Here is a 19475-nt window from a genome sequence, read left to right as displayed (position 1 = left end):
AAGCTGCAACAAGTCTGTGGTCAGAATTCACAACTTGGGCTCTTCTATAAACCCTACAGTTCTGCAGAATTCTCCAGCATTTTTCCACGAGGACATGATCAGTCTCCTTGGCAAAACTGACCGTATTAGAATACCAGGTGCTAAAAACCATGAAAAATCTCTTCAGACACAACTGGCTGGATGAAATAATTGCAGTTCATTACAAACAATCAGGTTTTTTTTTATGGTTAAAGTTGACATTTTAATGCTCATCTTAACATAACTCTCCAGCTGAAGCATGAGTCAAGATGTTGCCGTACCCGAGAAGACAAGGACCTGGGAGGTCTCCCTCTGAGTTGAATCCTTGAAGCTGATGGGGACTTTGGGGAGGCTTCACAAAGAAGTAGGCCACAGGCCACATAACCTTAACTCATGAGGGAATTACGATAAAAGCTGGGAAAATCAAGGATGCCAAAGATAGTTTCGCAAAGCAGATTTGTGATTCACTTCAGAATTCCGAGCTGTAACATGAATCCTGGAGCTTTTTGTAAACAGTAAATTTTCCAGTGTTAAATCAACACTATAGCAAGTGCACACGGCCCCCTTCAAAACAGTGTTAAATCAACTCTGTCATAGTTTAACTGTATGCTGATCAACGTGATTTAACACTATTTTGAATGGGACCACGTGCACCACTGTAGTGTTAACCCTACAAAATTTACTGTGTTCAACTGAAAAATTCGAACATTTTTTTTAAATCACACTAAAAAGCTGAAGTATTTATTTAAAGCTACTGTATGTATAATTTATGGGGTGTTTATTAGCAAAATTGGAGTATAGCATGCATAACCATCTGCTTATTAGTGCATAAATTACCTGCAACAATGAATCGATATGCTTTCATAACCTTATAATGAACTCTTGATATATACACATGTGCCCCCCCCAATGGAGGCTGCCATGTTGGCACCACCATGTTGCTCCAGTAGCCCCAAAGGGACATGCTAGCCCTCCCATTCACATTTTGTATCACAGCTGGAAGACTGAAGAAAAATAAAAGGAAGCAGTGGTTGCTCCCCGATATACAGTCTACTGACTGCTAGTGCTGCTAACATGTCTGAACTCTTCATTTTTGTGAATTGGAGAATCATACATGTTGCTTATTGCAAGAGAAGGCTAGGTAGCATGAATTACCATGACCACAGAAGTCAAAACCTGAAAGGAAATGTAAGGGATTTAGCATAATGCAACCTGCAACCTCACCAGTAGATGGCACTAAAACCTACACACTGTAGCTTTAATGACAAGCTTTTTGCCAGTTTGCTTGTAAGAGCAAATTAATTCCTACACCCATATTTGGATCCAAATCATCACCAAAATGCAAACGAAACAAATGTGGTGAACCACCTTACCCCCACCCCCAACACAACACTGCTATTAAGGTCATCAGGACTGTGGAATCACTGAAACACATATTTAACCACTCATGTCTTTTCTTGTCTCCAAGAATCTGTAACACATAACTTTGCCTGTACTGGAGCATAAACCAGCAGACTCATAGGGTGGGACTTTGACCTTTGACCTGTGTTTTTGGCTTTGTCCTCTGGCTGTCATTGAATGATGTGGCTTGTGCAGCACCACCAGTTCTGCTTGGTGGACAGTGCTCTGTGCCTCTGTGAGGGTTGGGTTGGACACAAGCCTGCCTTAAGTCAAAGGAAGACGCAGACGGATGAAGAATGATGGTGTACCGCAACCAGACTGCTCTCTAGAGGTGTCACATGAGCAGGGCAGCAGGAGGTGATTTCACGGCGGCGGCTGCTGCTGCTGATGCTGCTCTCTCAGTCAAGAGGCCAAAGGTCAGGCCGTCTACTTGGTTTCTGTTGGAGTCGTTCGTGCTGTTGCGAATGGAGCTACGCTTGCTGCTGCCGTTCTCCAAAACCTCCCGCCGGCCCAAGATATGAAGTCGGATAATCTTATGGAAGGTGCATCTGAACTCCTCGATGCGGTAGGCGTAGATGAAGGGGTTGATCACAGAGTTGGCATGAGAGAGGATAATGGCCACGTTCATGATCAACACCGGTGCACGATCACACTGAGGGCAGAAGAGGGTGAAGGAGTTGATGATGTGTAGGGGCAGCCAGCAGACGGCAAACAGACCCACGATGATGGCCAGAGACTTGGCAGCATGAATCTCCTTCTGCAGCGTGGATCGCGACTTCTCGCCGGAAACTGCTTTCAGTTCTATCAGCCTGAGCTGGTGGCGAGCCGCCATGAAGATGCACAGGTAGATGCCCAACATTAGCAGCAGGGGGATCAGCACACAGGCAAAAAAGTTAAAGTAGACCATGTACTGCATGTTTACTACCTCTTCAAACAGGCACTCCATCAGGCCAGGAGGGCAGATGGTGGTGTTGGAGTTTGGCGGCAGCTTGTGCCAACCCATCATGGGTATCATGCCAATGAAGATGGATAAAACCCAGCAGATGGCGATGATACATCGAGCCCGCTGGCCTGTCACCAGGCTGTTGTACCTGAAGAAGAAACATAAAGTGCTGATCAGGTGGAGAACTGGATTCAGCTGTGCATTCCTGTGAATGCCAAGTGCTTTGTATCTTTACTACACAGTATATTTTGTATAAAATAGCTATTTATACATCATTGTATTCTACCGTTTCATAAGGCATCCAATAACAAACTGCTGCGATTATCGCTACGTAAAGACAAACACACTCAACAAGCTCATGAGGAGAGCTGGAGTCTGTGGTGGAGGTGTCAGACAGGAGGATGTTGAGGAAACTGCTCAGCATCCTGGACAGCACCTCCCACCCCCTGCATGCCACACTGACAGCCTGTCAGAGCACAGACTGAGACCAGTGAGGTGCACACCACCACACACCACAGGAGGTCTTTCCTACCTGTGGCAATCAGACTATACGAGGGCTGTCAATAAAGTATAGGTCCTTTTTATTTTTTTCAAAAACTATATGGATTTCATTCATATGTTTTTACGTCAGACATGCTTGAACCCTCGTGCGCATGCGTGAGTTTTTCCACGCCTGTCGGTGACGTCATTCGCCTGTGAGCACTCCTTGTGGGAGGAGTCGTCCAGCCCCTCGTTGGAATTCCTTTGTCTGAGAAGTTGCTGAGAGACTGGCGCTTTGTTTGATCAAAAATTTTCTAAACCTGTGAGGCACATCGAAGTGGACACGGTTCGAAAAATTAAGCTGGTTTTCAGTGAAAATTTTAACGGCTGATGAGAGATTTTGAGGTGATACTGTTGCTTTAAGGACTTCCCACGGAGCGAGACGTCGCGCAGCGCTCTCAGGCGTCGTCGTCAGCCTGTTTCAAGCTGAAAACCTCCACATTTCAGGCTCTATTGATCCAGGACGTCGTGAGAGAACAGAGAAGTTTCAGAAGAAGTCGGTTTCAGCATTTTATCCGGATATTCCACTGTTAAAGGAGATTTTTTTTAATGAAAGATGTGCGGACGGGTCCGCGCGTCGGGAAGCAGCCGGCGCGGTGCGGCGGCACAGGAAAAACACCTCCGTGTTGATAACCATTTGTAAAATCCAGGCGGCTTTTGATGGCTTTCAGTGGAGTGAGTATATGAGAAATTGTTTAACAGCTGGACATGTTCCAACTTGTCCTTAAGGCTTTCAACAGAGGTGTTTTTCCTGTGGCGGAGCGTCGCAGCGGCTGTGAGCCGACGCTGCAATCTGTCTGCACATCTTTCATTAAAAAAAATCTCCTTTAACAGTGGAATATCCGGATAAAATGCTGAAACCAACTTCTTCTGAAACTTCTCTGTTCTCTCACGACGTCCTGGATCAATAGAGCCTGAAATGTGGAGGTTTTCAGCTTGAAACAGGCTGACGACGGTGCCTGGGAGCGCTGCACGACGTCTCGCACCGTGGAAAGTCCTTAAAGCGACAGTATCGCCTCAAAATCTCTCATCAGCTGTTAAAATTTTCACTGAAAACCAGCTTAATTTTTTGAACCGTGTCCACTTCGATGTGCCTCACAGGTTTAGAAAAAATTTTGATCAAACAAAGCGCCAGTCTCTCAGCAACTTCTCAGACAAAGGAATTCCGACGAGGGGCTGGACGACTCCTCCCACAAGGACTGCTCACAGGCGAATGACGTCACCGACAGGCGTGGAAAAACTCACGCATGCGCACGAGGGTTCAAGCATGTCTGACGTAAAAACATGTGAATGAAATCCATATAGTTTTTGAAAAAAATAAAAAGGACCTATACTTTATTGACAGACCTCGTATAATTCTTTCCCCTTCTGCAGGGTGAAATCATAATGTTATTCAGTGACTCAGTTATGTGCAATATTGTTGAACACCTTGTGCAAATGTCTTCAGTCATTTTGCATACATTTGTTGTACTTTTTGTAAAAAAACAAAACATTGTTTACTGTTTCAGTGCAGACAGTTGTTCCATAACAAAACTAACATACCTATGACAAAACAAAGTGGAACTAAGTAAATAAAGCGACTTCCAGAATGCTTTAAAGGAAGAGTCTATTTTGAGTGGGCCTGGTGCACAGTGTGGGAGAGCAGCTGACGTGTTCGGTTTGTTTCTGGTACATTCTTGGGATGTTAAAGTGCAAAGGTCAGTGCTGCAAAAACAAGCACCCCTACATCAGGGCTGCTGCAGAGAGACACGAGAACCAGCACAAGAAACACTCACGTATCTTCATCGTGGGAGGGGCTGTGTGAAAGAGATGCGCCGTGACTCAGGCCAACAGGAAGTTGAGGTCATGTGTGAGGTCAGTGCGTGAGTAGCAGCGTATACGGTTATTAAAACATGACAGACTGAAAGTGTGCAACTGTGCAAACGTTCGGCGCTTAGCTGAAAGTGGTGATCGTCGTCAGTGTTAATACTGTTGTCAAGTTCAGAAGGGGATTGAACGGGGAAACGCGACGCATCAGTTCTGCTTCACATGACAACTTTTTATGGGCACACAGACATGAAAGATGTTAGCAGCAGATTTACAGATTAATCAGTGAATCAACTGTTCTCAGTTTTATGTCACTATAAACCAAAACTTACTGGGATGTGGGTTGTTGTTAATCAAACAAATCAAGTAAGCCTGTAATCAGCTTTTTACAATTTTCTAACAACATGTTTCTTTTCCTGATGCTGATTCAAAATCCTGCACTTTATATTGGCTTGATATTGTTGTATATTGGCTATAATTACTAGATCAGACATCAGGGGTTTAACAAAAAAATAATTCTGAGTCTTCTATTGCACATCTGAGTCGTGCTGTGTATGTTTCAGGGGAGTAGAATATTTCTTTAACACTTTGAGCTGATCTCTAAATAGATGACTAGGTTAGCAACGTCCTTCCAGGAAAGTATTTATTAACAGATTACTTGCTTTTTTTTTTTTTTTGAGAAAGGTATCAATCAATCAATTTTTTTTTATATAGCGCCAAATCACAACAAACAGTTGCCCCAAGGCGCTTTATATTGTAAGGCAAGGCCATACAATAATTATGTAAAACCCCAACGGTCAAAACGACCCCCTGTGAGCAAGCACTTGGCTACAGTGCGAAGGAAAAACTCCCTTTTAACAGGAAGAAACCTCCAGCAGAACCAGGCTCAGGGAGGGGCAGTCTTCTGCTGGGACTGGTTGGGGCTGAGGGAGAGAACCAGGAAAAAGACATGCTGTGGAGGGGAGCAGAGATCAATCACTAATGATTAAATGCAGAGTGGTGCATACAGAGCAAAAAGAGAAAGAAACAATGCATCATGGGAACCCCCCAGCAGTCTACGTCTATAGCAGCATAACTAAGGGATGGTTCAGGGTCACCTGATCCAGCCCTAACTATAAGATTTAGCAAAAAGGAAAGTTTTAAGCCTAATCTTAAAAGTAGAGAGGGTGTCTGTCTCCCTGATCTGAATTGGGAGCTGGTTCCACAGGAGAGGAGCCTGAAAGCTGAAGGCTCTGCCTCCCATTCTACTCTTACAAACCCTAGGAACTACAAGTAAGCCTGCAGTCTGAGAGTGAAGCGCTCTATTGGGGTGATATGGTACTACGAGGTCCCTAAGATAAGATGGGACCTGATTATTCAAAACCTTATAAGTAAGAAGAAGAATTTTAAATTCTATTCTAGAATTAACAGGAAGCCAATGAAGAGAGGCCAATATGGGTGAGATATGCTCTCTCCTTCTAGTCCCCGTCAGTACTCTAGCTGCAGCATTTTGAATTAACTGAAGGCTTTTTAGGGAACTTTTAGGACAACCTGATAATAATGAATTACAATAGTCCAGCCTAGAGGAAATAAATGCATGAATTAGTTTTTCAGCATCACTCTGAGACAAGACCTTTCTGATTTTAGAGATATTGCGTAAATGCAAAAAAGCAGTCCTACATATTTGTTTAATATGCGCTTTGAATGACATATCCTGATCAAAAATGACTCCAAGATTTCTCACAGTATTACTAGAGGTCAGGGTAATGCCATCCAGAGTAAGGATCTGGTTAGACACCATGTTTCTAAGATTTGTGGGGCCAAGTACAATAACTTCAGTTTTATCTGAGTTTAAAAGCAGGAAATTAGAGGTCATCCATGTCTTTATGTCTGTAAGACAATCCTGCAGTTTAGCTAATTGGTGTGTGTCCTCTGGCTTCATGGATAGATAAAGCTGGGTATCATCTGCGTAACAATGAAAATTTAAGCAATACCGTAATAATACTGCCTAAGGGAAGCATGTATAAAGTGAATAAAATTGGTCCTAGCACAGAACCTTGTGGAACTCCATAATTAACCTTAGTCTGTGAAGAAGATTCCCCATTTACATGAACAAATTGTAATCTATTAGACAAATATGATTCAAACCACCGCAGCGCAGTGCCTTTAATACCTATGGCATGCTCTAATCTCTGTAATAAAATTTTATGGTCAACAGTATCAAAAGCAGCACTGAGGTCTAACAGAACAAGCACAGAGATGAGTCCACTGTCCGAGGCCATAAGAAGATCATTTGTAACCTTCACTAATGCTGTTTCTGTACTATGATGAATTCTAAAACCTGACTGAAACTCTTCAAATAGACCATTCCTCTGCAGATGATTAGTTAGCTGTTTTACAACTACCCTTTCAAGAATTTTTGAGAGAAAAGGAAGGTTGGAGATTGGCCTATAATTAGCTAAGATAGCTGGGTCAAGTGATGGCTTTTTAAGTAATGGTTTAATTACTGCCACCTTAAAAGCCTGTGGTACATAGCCAACTAACAATGATAGATTGATCATATTTAAGATCGAAGCATTAAATAATGGTAGGGCTTCCTTGAGCAGCCTGGTAGGAATGGGGTCTAATAAACATGTTGATGGTTTGGATGAAGTAACTAATGAAAATAACTCAGACAGAACAATCAGAGAGAAAGAGTCTAACCAAATACCGGCATCACTGAAAGCAGCCAAAGATAACGATACGTCTTTGGGATGGTTATGAGTAATTTTTTCTCTAATAGTTAAAATTTTGTTAGCAAAGAAAGTCATGAAGTCATTACTAGTTAAAGTTAATGGAATACTCAGCTCAATAGAGCTCTGACTCTTTGTCAGCCTGGCTACAGTGCTGAAAAGAAACCTGGGGTTGTTCTTATTTTCTTCAATTAGTGATGAGTAGAAAGATGTCCTAGCTTTACGGAGGGCTTTTTTATAGAGCAACAGACTCTTTTTCCAGGCTAAGTGAAGATCTTCTAAATTAGTGAGACGCCATTTCCTCTCCAACTTACGGGTTATCTGCTTTAAGCTACGAGTTTGTGAGTTATACCACGGAGTCAGGCACTTCTGATTTAAAGCTCTCTTTTTCAGAGGAGCTACAGTATCCAAAGTTGTCTTCAATGAGGATGTAAAACTATTAACGAGATACTCTATCTCACTTACAGAGTTTAGGTAGCTACTCTGCACTGTGTTGGTATATGGCATTAGAGAACATAAAGAAGGAATCATATCCTTAAACCTAGTTACAGCGCTTTCTGAAAGACTTCTAGTGTAATGAAACTTATTCCCCACTGCTGGGTAGTCCATCAGAGTAAATGTAAATGTTATTAAGAAATGATCAGACAGAAGGGAGTTTTCAGGGAATACTGTTAAGTCTTCTATTTCCATACCATAAGTCAGAACAAGATCTAAGATATGATTAAAGTGGTGGGTGGACTCATTTACTTTTTGAGCAAAGCCAATAGAGTCTAATAATAGATTAAATGCAGTGTTGAGGCTGTCATTCTCAGCATCTGTGTGGATGTTAAAATCGCCCACTATAATTATCTTATCTGAGCTAAGCACTAAGTCAGACAAAAGGTCTGAAAATTCACAGAGAAACTCACAGTAACGACCAGGTGGACGATAGATAATAACAAATAAAACTGGTTTTTGGGACTTCCAATTTGGATGGACAAGACTAAGAGTCAAGCTTTCAAATGAATTAAAGCTCTGTCTGGGTTTTTGATTAATTAATAAGCTGGAATGGAAGATTGCTGCTAATCCTCCTCCTCGGCCCGTGCTACGAGCATTCTGACAGTTAGTGTGACTCGGGGGTGTTGACTCATTTAAACTAACATATTCATCCTGCTGTAACCAGGTTTCTGTAAGGCAGAATAAATCAATATGTTGATCAATTATTATATAATTTACTAACAGGGACTTAGAAGAGAGAGACCTAATGTTTAATAGACCACATTTAACTGTTTTAGTCTGTGGTGCAGTTGAAGGTGCTATATTATTTTTTCTTTTTGAATTTTTATGCTTAAATAGATTTTTGCTGGTTATTGGTGGTCTGGGAGCAGGCACCGTCTCTACAGGGATGGGGTAATGAGGGGATGGCAGGGGGAGAGAAGCTGCAGAGAGGTGTGTAAGACTACAACTCTGCTTCCTGGTCCCAACCCTGGATAGTCACGGTTTGGAGGATTTAAGAAAATTGGTCAGATTTCTAGAAATGAGAGCTGCTCCATCCAAAGTGGGATGGATGCCAATCAGCAAATACTGAAGATTCCAATATCAGTATCAAACATGAAATAGTGGTATCGTGCCGTCCCTCCTTTAGATAATGAACACTGTTTGTTAAACTAATATATCCCACAATTTCAATTTTAATCTGTTTGATATCAAGCAGCAGTTTAATGGCAGTTTGTTTCTTATAGTAATTTTTAAATTTTGTATACTTCAGTTATGACAGTGATCAATAATAATCATGGCTTTATTAGCACTCGTTATGCCTCTGATCATTCAGTAACAACCACCAGTATCAAGTATGTTTAAGACAAAGGATTTGACTGAGAAGCTTTCAAATAATTAAGAGATTAAGGACAAATTGAAATTGCACTGGCACAGGTGGAGGCTGTACGTGCAACAAGGTTGAACGATTGTTGTTATTGCACGTTTGTAGGATTATTTATAAGAAAGAGCCACATCTTACTATGTAAAAAAAAAAAAAAAGTAAAGACGTAATCCAAATTCACATCCATATCAACAGTGAGACGTTAATGATCCTTCTAGATTAGGAAGTGTGACTAGTAATTCCATTACATTTCATGCAGATTGCTGAAAACTGTTTTGATTAATTCTGATTACAAACATCCAGACAAAGACAATGGGAGCTGAAGAGACAACGTTCTCTGGTAAAGCTTTACTTCACTTAACTGGTGGTTGGCTCTCACTGTATTGTATCACTTCCTGTTCCGGAGCACAGCGGTGTTTTTCTGTATCTGTTAGCTGTTTAATCTGCGCAGTTAGATTGATCTAGTTATCTAGATTACGATTTGTTTCCCAGTGTAATCTTTACGTGCCTTAACTAAAGCACTCCTTCTGCTGAATCACCTCTAAATTATTTACACATTATTCACTTTGCGTGTTTTTAGGAATCCGCTAGCTTAGCGTAGCTACTAGCTCTTAGCCGATTTAGCATGGCGGCTTCTCCTGTCTCTCCCGCACTTTTCTGCTCTGGGTGCGAAATGTTTAGTTATTCCTCGGCCTCCTTTAGCAGTAACGGTACTTGTAATAAGTGTAGCTTATTCGTAGCTTTGGAGGCCAGGCTGGGCGAATTGGAGACTCGGCTCCGCACCGTGGAAAATTCTACAGCTAGCCAGGCCCCTGTAGTCGGTGCGGACCAAGGTAGCTTAGCCGCCGTTAGTTACCCCCTGGCAGATCCCGAGCAGCCGGGAAAGCAGGCTGACTGGGTGACTGTGAGGAGGAAGCGTAGCCCTAAACAGAAGCCCCGTGTACACCGCCAACCCGTTCACATCTCTAACCGTTTTTCCCCACTCGACGACACACCCGCCGAGGATCAAACTCTGGTTATTGGCGACTCTGTTTTGCGAAATGTGAAGTTAGCGACACCAGCAACCATAGTCAATTGTCTTCCGGGGGCCAGAGCAGGCGACATTGAAGGAAATTTGAAACTGCTGGCTAAGGCTAAGCGTAAATTTGGTAAGATTGTAATTCACGTCGGCAGTAATGACACCCGGTTACGCCAATCGGAGGTCACTAAAATTAACATTAAATCGGTGTGTAACTTTGCAAAAACAATGTCGGACTCTGTAGTTTTCTCTGGGCCCCTCCCCAATCAGACCGGGAGTGACATGTTTAGCCGCATGTTCTCCTTGAATTGCTGGCTGTCTGAGTGGTGTCCAAAAAATGAGGTGGGCTTCATAGATAATTGGCAAAGCTTCTGGGGAAAACCTGGTCTTGTTAGGAGAGACGGCATCCATCCCACTTTGGATGGAGCAGCTCTCATTTCTAGAAATCTGGCCAATTTTCTTAAATCCTCCAAGCCGTGACTATCCAGGGTTGGGACCAGGAAGCAGAGTTGTAGTCTTACACACCTCTCTGCAGCTTCTCTCCCCCTGCCATCCCCTCATTACCCCATCCCCGTAGAGACGGTGCCTGCTCCCAGACCACCAATAACCAGCAAAAATCTATTTAAGCATAAAAATTCAAAAAGAAAAAAATAATATAGCACCTTCAACTGCACCACAGACTAAAACAGTTAAATGTGGTCTATTAAACATTAGGTCTCTCTCTTCTAAGTCCCTGTTGGTAAATGATATAATAATTGATCAACATATTGATTTATTCTGCCTTACAGAAACCTGGTTACAGCAGGATGAATATGGTAGTTTAAATGAGTCAACACCCCCGAGTCACACTAACTGTCAGAATGCTCGTAGCACGGGCCGGGGCAGAGGATTAGCAGCAATCTTCCATTCCAGCTTATTAATTAATCAAAAACCCAGACAGAGCTTTAATTCATTTGAAAGCTTGACTCTTAGTCTTGTCCATCCAAATTGGAAGTCCCAAAAACCAGTTTTATTTGTTATTATCTATCGTCCACCTGGTCGTTACTGTGAGTTTCTCTGTGAATTTTCAGACCTTTTGTCTGACTTAGTGCTTAGCTCAGATAAGATAATTATAGTGGGCGATTTTAACATCCACACAGATGCTGAGAATGACAGCCTCAACACTGCATTTAATCTATTATTAGACTCTATTGGCTTTGCTCAAAAAGTAAATGAGTCCACCCACCACTTTAATCATATCTTAGATCTTGTTCTGACTTATGGTATGGAAATAGAAGACTTAACAGTATTCCCTGAAAACTCCCTTTTGTCTGATCATTTTTTAATAACATTTACATTTACCCTGATGGACTACCCTGCAGTGGGGAATAAGTTTCATTACACTAGAAGTCTTTCAGAAAGCGCTGTAACTAGGTTTAAGGATATGATTCCTTCTTTATGTTCTCTAATGTCATATACCAACACAGAGCAGAGTAGCTACCTAAACTCTGTAAGGGAGTTAGAGTATCTTGTCAATAGTTTTACATCCTCATTGAAGACAACTTTGGATGCTGTAGCTCCTCTGAAAAAGAGAGCTTTAAATCAGAAGTGTCTGACTCCGTGGTATAACTCACAAACTCGTAGCTTAAAGCAGATAACCCGTAAGTTGGAGAGGAAATGGCGTCTCACTAATTTAGAAGATCTTCACTTAGCCTGGAAAAAGAGTTTGTTGCTCTATAAGAAAGCCCTTCGTGAAGCTAGGACATCTTTCTACTCATCACTAATTGAAGAAAATAAGAACAACCCCAGGTTTCTTTTCAGCACTGTAGCCAGGCTGACAAAGAGTCAGAGCTCTATTGAGCTGAGTATTCCATTAACTTTAACTAGTAATGACTTCATGACTTTCTTTGCTAACAAAATTTTAACTATTAGAGAAAAAATTACTCATAACCATCCCAAAGATGTATCGTTATCTTTGGCTGCTTTCAGTGATGCCGGTATTTGGTTAGACTCTTTCTCTCCGATTGTTCTGTCTGAGTTATTTTCATTAGTTACTTCATCCAAACCATCAACATGCTTATTAGACCCCATTCCTGCCAGGCTGCTCAAGGAAGTCCTACCATTATTTAATGCTTCAATCTTAAATATGATCAATCTATCTTTGTTAGTTGGTTATGTACCACAGGCCTTTAAGGTGGCAGTAATTAAACCATTACTTAAAAAGCCATCACTTGACCCAGCTATCTTAGCTAATTATAGGCCAATCTCCAACCTTCCTTTTCTCTCAAAGATTCTTGAGAGGGTAGTTGTAAAACAGCTAACTGATCACCTGCAGAGGAATGGTCTATTTGAAGAGTTTCAGTCAGGTTTTAGGATTCATCATAGTACAGAAACAGCATTAGTGAAGGTTACAAATGATCTTCTTATGGCCTCGGACAGTGGACTCATCTCAGAGATTAGAGCATGTCATAGGTATTAAAGGCATTGCGCTGCGGTGGTTTGAATCATATTTGTCTAATAGATTACAGTTTGTTCATGTAAATGGGGAATCTTCTTCACAGACTAAAGTTAATTATGGAGTTCCACAAGGTTCTGTGCTAGGACCAATTTTATTCACTTTATACATGCTTCCCTTGGGCAGTATTATTAGACGGTATTGCTTAAATTTTCATTGTTACGCAGATGATACCCAGCTTTATCTATCCATGAAGCCAGAGGATACGCACCAATTAGCTAAACTGCAGGATTGTCTTACAGACATAAAGACATGGATGACCTCTAATTTCCTGCTTTTAAACTCAGATAAAACTGAAGTTATTGTACTTGGCCCCACAAATCTTAGAAGCATGGTGTCTAACCAGATCGTTACTCTGGATGGCATTTCCCTGATCTCTAGTAATACTGTGAGAAATCTTGGAGTTATTTTTGATCAGGATATGTCATTCAAAGCGCATATTAAACAAATATGTAGGACTGCCTTTTTGCATTTACGCAATATCTCTAAAATCAGAAAGGTCTTGTCTCAGAGTGATGCTGAAAAACTAATTCATGCATTTGTTTCCTCTAGGCTGGACTATTGTAATTCATTATTATCAGGTTGTCCTAAAAGTTCCCTAAAAAGCCTTCAGTTGGTTCAGAATGCTGCAGCTAGAGTACTGACGGGGACTAGCAGGAGAGAGCATATCTCACCCGTGTTGGCCTCCCTTCATTGGCTTCCTGTTAATGCTAGAATAGAATTTAAAATTCTTCTTCTTACTTATAAGGTTTTGAATAATCAGGTCCCATCTTATCTTAGGGACCTCATAGTACCATATTACCCCATTAGAGCGCTTCGCTCTCAGACTGCGGGCTTACTTGTAGTTCCTAGGGTTTGTAAGAGTAGAATGGGAGGCAGAGCCTTCAGCTTTCAGGCTCCTCTCCTGTGGAACCAGCTCCCAATTCAGATCAGGGAGACAGATACCCTCTCTACTTTTAAGATTAGGCTTAAAACTTTCCTTTTCGCTAAGGCTTATAGTTAGGGCTGGATCGGGTGACCCTGGACCATCCCTTGGTTATGTTGCTTTAGACGTAGACTGTGTTTCATAATTATTGTATGGCCTTGCCTTGCAATGTGGAGCGCCTTGGGGCAACTGTTTGTTGTGATTTGGCGCTATACAAGAAAAAAGTTGATTGATTGATTCCCTTAGGCAGTATTATTAGACGGTATTGCTTAAATTTTCATTGTTACGCAGATGATACCCAGCTTTATCTATCCATGAAGCCAGAGGACACACACCAATTAGCTAAACTGCAGGATTGTCTTACAGACATAAAGACATGGATGACCTCTAATTTCCTGCTTTTAAACTCAGATAAAACTGAAGTTATTGTACTTGGCCCCACAAATCTTAGAAACATGGTGTCTAACCAGATCCTTACTGTGGATGGCATTACCCTGACCTCTAGTAATACTGTGAGAAATCTTGGAGTCATTTTTGATCAGGATATGTCATTCAAAGCGCATATTAAACAAATATGTAGGACTGCTTTTTTGCATTTACGCAATATCTCTAAAATCAGAAAGGTCTTGTCTCAGAGTGATGCTGAAAAACTAATTCATGCATTTATTTCCTCTAGGCTGGACTATTGTAATTCATTATTATCAGGTTGTCCTAAAAGTTCCCTAAAAAGCCTTCAGTTAATTCAAAATGCTGCAGCTAGAGTACTGACGGGGACTAGAAGGAGAGAGCATATCTCACCCATATTGGCCTCTCTTCATTGGCTTCCTGTTAATTCTAGAATAGAATTTAAAATTCTTCTTCTTACTTATAAGGTTTTGAATAATCAGGTCCCATCTTATCTTAGGGACCTCGTAGTACCATATCACCCCAATAGAGCGCTTCGCTCTCAGACTGCAGGCTTACTTGTAGTTCCTAGGGTTTGTAAGAGTAGAATGGGAGGCAGAGCCTTCAGCTTTCAGGCTCCTCTCCTGTGGAACCAGCTCCCAATTCAGATCAGGGAGACAGACACCCTCTCTACTTTTAAGATTAGGCTTAAAACTTTCCTTTTTGCTAAAGCTTATAGTTAGGGCTGGATCAGGTGACCCTGAACCATCCCTTAGTTATGCTGCTATAGACGTAGACTGCTGGGGGGTTCCCATGATGCACTGTTTCTTTCTCTTTTTGCTCTGTATGCACCACTCTGCATTTAATCATTAGTGATCGATCTCTGCTCCCCTCCACAGCATGTCTTTTTCCTGGTTCTCTCCCTCAGCCCCAACCAGTCCCAGCAGAAGACTGCCCCTCCCTGAGCCTGGTTCTGCTGGAGGTTTCTTCCTGTTAAAAGGGAGTTTTTCCTTCCCACTGTAGCCAAGTGCTTGCTCACAGGGGGTCGTTTTGACCGTTGGGGTTTTACATAATTATTGTATGGCCTTGCCTTACAATATAAAGCGCCTTGGGGCAACTGTTTGTTGTGATTTGGCGCTATATAAAAAAATTGATTGATTGATTGATTGACTTAACAGGTAATAAGGCCTTTATAACCCCTTATCAATGCTTATTATATTATCTGTTAGTAAAGGCGTCGTAAACACATTCACTGTTGGATCATGAGGTACTACAGATCTCACTTTAGATCCCATAGCTGCAAAAATCATAGTTAAATGTTAGTAAATGCTTAATTAATTAGGTATTACTTTCAATAAGACAACAAAGTTTGTTAAAAATAAAAAAAACTTAACATGTCATTGAGTTAAACTGAATAAATATCTCCTTGTTGAGAAATTGTCTGAATTCCAATGAGTCGAGTTTCTGATAACTGACCAAACTCAGTGAATGTGTTTGTAACCAATGATAAGAAACGGGTCAGGATTTTATTATTCTGAAACACTTCATGAGCTGTTAACATGTTTGTTTTAGGTGGCAATAAATGTCTATTATGCAACAATAAACACATTTATTATGTTATTAATACTTATGTCATGTTAATAAATCATTAATAAACATCTTATAAGAACTTAACTAAAGATTAATATGAAGCATTTCTCTTTTCACTTCTTGAAATGCAAATGTTTCAAAATTAAATACATTTACATGGTGTGAAACTCACATTGCACATTTTCAGCATTTAAAAGCTACTGGCTCCTTTTACTGCAGGGTTCTCAAAGTGGCTGCCCCGGGGCCAGATTGAGCCCACAAACACATCATTAGGTCCTGAAACCATTCCTCTGTATTTATTTGTCCGGTCTTATTTTAAATTAGACTATTCCTGTGATTAGCTAACAAAGCAAATGGGAATTTAACATTTTTATTTTGCAGTTAGCCAGCAGCTACAGCTAAGCTACGACCTGGTCAGCACAAACACATCCACTATAACCAACCAACCCAACGCTGACATGTTCCAGATCAAACACAGTCGGTTTATCGGAAAGGTGAAAGAGCAACGCTGTGTTTTATGTAGTTTTACAAAGAACGCTGAACTGTTGCCGTGACCTTCTGAGCTTGAACTTCACACTGACCTAAGAGGTAGCTTGATGGCGATGTACCGGTCGATGGCGATGGCCAGCAGGCTGAAGATGGAGCTCTGGGTGAGAATCAGCACGAAGCAGGCCATGAACAAACAGCCGTAGAAATTGGAGCAGAATCCAATGCTGATAACAACGGCGAAGGGAATGGCCAGGACGCCCACTGCAATGTCGGCCACTGCCAGAGACACCACGAAGAAGTTGGTGATGGTCTGCAGGTTGGTGTTGAGGCCCACGGCCCAGCAGACCAGCACATTGCCCAGGACGGAGAACGCGGCGATCAGTAACTCCAGGATGATGTAGGCAGAGGCAACGGGGTCGTCGTGCATGGCGACACAAATGGAGAGGTCACTGACGGAGAGGCAGGAGGCCTTGCCTCAACAACCATCGCTGCAGCCTGCCAACCCTCCCCACCACCATACCTCCAGGAGCATCTGTCTGAAAGCAGGAACAGGTTGACACAGCTGGGAGCCGCTGTCAGAGGGTTCCAGGCGTGACTGCTGCTTCCATTCGCCTCTCTGGAGCTGCCCCCTGGACCTTCCCCTCAGAGCTTCACACTGCACTCTGCTTCCCATGAACTCCTCCAGAGGCCGACAGGATTCCAGCAGCAGCTTGCATCACCGAAGCGTTCCTGCCGCTGCTGATGAAGAGGCGCACTGCTGCAAAAGAGGAAGTGCATTTACGACGAAGGAAGTTTGAAAATAGCAGCAGATAAACTTAAGATGCATGACGAGAGTGAAATCCGGTGTGTGTGTGGTTAAAAAAAAAAATCAGTAAAGTGTGCAAACAGCAAAGACAGAGTGAGAGAGCTCGATAAAATACCACACATCACCACATCAAACACTTAGAAATAACACAAAGTACACATTTTTACAAGTGTTTTTTTTTTTTTTTTTTTTGTCTCTTTTTGATCCAAATGTCTAATAACGCTTACTTAAAAAATGTTTTTCAGTGAACATCACAGAGACATCTCGGCTAACAGTGGTGCACCAAGACTTATGTGATTGGGAGAGGGGGACTGCAGGGGCCATTAATTTATGCACGAATCGCACAAGCACATGTGTGCGCACACACACTTAAAATCAAAAGTTAAAATTCAGGTTGAAGGTTGATGATCTATAAATTGTTCAGAGTGATAATCAAATACACCTGTTTCTAAGATGGCTAAATGCTACAACACCCAACCAAGATGACCAAAATGACATAATGACTATTGCACCGCGACATATTTTTTGATCAAGGAGTTCATTCTAAGTCCCGCCTCTGACTGATCATATAGCCCGTCATAGTTTAGATTAGACAGAACTTTGTTAATCCTTTGGGAAGACTCCCTCAGGGAAACTGAGGTTCCAGCAGCATTGACAGTAGCACACAGGGTAAGAAGCACACAGAGCATCAAACGTGAAAGTAACAAACAATTTATAAATAGTAGAAATACTGCTTGCTACTACTGCTCCTCTCCTTCCCATCCTCTCTCTTCCTGTTACTCCTCCTTCCCCCGAGTGAGGAGTTGTACAGTCTGATGGCCTGAGGGACAAAGGAGTTTTTCAGTCTGTTGGTCCTGCACTTGGGAAGGCGCAGTCTATGGCAATAGCGCAGTGACACATGGGGTGTCCAGTCAGATTACACCACCTCGTAACTTGAGAAAAGTTTCTCAACACAGACTTGAGTATTTGACATAATTCTCCAAACAATCCTGTTTGAGGTATGGTTATTTTTAAAGATTAATTCCAGAAAGCACACTCATTTGGATTGTAACAACCATAAGGGTATGACATTGCTCTCTGTGCCAGGGAAGATGTTTGCATGGGATTCTTAATAGGATTCAGTTCCAGCTACTTCCTGCTCAGCAACTGGAACAGCTTAGCTTCACATCCAAGAAGTCAACCACTGACTGTGTTGTAGCCCTGTGGGCAATCATAGAATGCAAGCGTGAATATCGGCAGTGCTTCTTTACAGCCTATGTTGATTTTTGGAAAGTGTTTGGTTCAGTTGATCAGACTGCTCTATGGGACATTCTGAGAATCTGTGGGATCCCCAAGAAGCTACTGCACCTTATAACCAGCTTACATACAGATACTGTGAGCGCTGTGCTGAGTGGAGGCAGAGACTTTTGAGTTTCTCCCACTGAAAACTGGTGTTCATCAATTTTTCAATTTCAATTTTTTTTCATTTATATAGCACCAAATCACAACAGAGTTGCCTCAAGGCGCTTCACACAAGTAAGGTCTAACCTTACTAACCCCCAGAGTAACAGTGGTAAGGAAAAACTCCCTCTGAGGAAGAAACCTCAAGCAGACCAGACTCAAAGGGGTGACCCTCTGCTTGGGCCATGCTACAGACAAAAATTACAGAACAATTCACAAAACGAATATACAGGAATCAGGGATGTGTTCTGGCTCCTACACTCTTCAGTGTGCTATGGTTAGAATCATGGCCAGCACATGTACACAGTGGAGGCAGAGGGTCGACTGTACGCCCCCCCCAACCCAGAGTTCTCCTTTGCATCTGGGATGGGGACGTTTAGCCCCTGCCCACCGATGTCCATGAGAGCGCGATCGTCCAGCCCCACCTTACTGATGTCGTCAAGAGTGGGGATGTCCAGCCCTGCCCTGCTGAGACCGGGGAACACCATTTCTTTTCCTATCCAAATCGTAATACAACAATTTGAACCCACCTCTGATGCTCCTGCTCTTACTTCCCGTCTCTTGCACACAAAAATACATCTACCTTTCTCCTCTCCATATCAGCCAGCGCTCTCTTTACCAGTCATACTGCCAACATTCAAAGTCCCGACTCTCATATGCATTGTGAGGGAACCATGTGGCCCGTTTCTCTGTGCAAGATCCAGTCTGCAGGTGGCAGAGTGTTGAGGACCCCAGTAGCTGGAGAAGGCAAAGGGAAAACCCATGTTTCTGCTGGCTGTGGCAGACAGGTGATTACTGTAGAGTAAGGGAATTGCCAGGATGGTTGCCATCCAGGACCGAAGGCAATTCTGTGATGTAGTGGGTGCGGCAATGTGCAGCACCAGTGCACGGTTCAGACTTGACTTGACATTGTTTCTGTACCCATATTGTTGAAATGTGACCAATAAAGATCAATTTATTGCCCAGCCGTTGGAGGTATTGGATGTGTGTGCATGATGCGATCTCAATGATTTTGGATTGCTGATGCCTTCTGTGCATGGCCCTGTGTAGAGG

At 42.3% G+C, this 19475-nt stretch overlaps 1 protein-coding gene across 1 annotated transcript; it reads right to left on the bottom strand.

Moving 5' to 3' along the window:
- Positions 1–1237: 1237 nt before the first annotated feature.
- On the bottom strand, positions 1238–17034 carry adora2aa (adenosine A2a receptor a). The gene is made up of 2 exons (XM_034171283.1): positions 16270–17034; positions 1238–2510 (listed from the first exon to the last, which is right to left on the bottom strand). The coding sequence occupies exons 1-2, from the start codon at positions 16602–16604 to the stop codon at positions 1754–1756; spliced, it is 1092 nt and encodes a 363-aa protein (XP_034027174.1). The 5' UTR covers positions 16605–17034; the 3' UTR covers positions 1238–1753.
- Positions 17035–19475: the final 2441 nt, after the last annotated feature.

The sequence above is a fragment of the Thalassophryne amazonica genome, chromosome 5 (genome assembly GCF_902500255.1).
Source record: "Thalassophryne amazonica chromosome 5, fThaAma1.1, whole genome shotgun sequence".
NCBI lineage: Eukaryota > Metazoa > Chordata > Actinopteri > Batrachoidiformes > Batrachoididae > Thalassophryne > Thalassophryne amazonica.
This window is presented reverse-complemented; position numbering and strand designations above follow the sequence as displayed.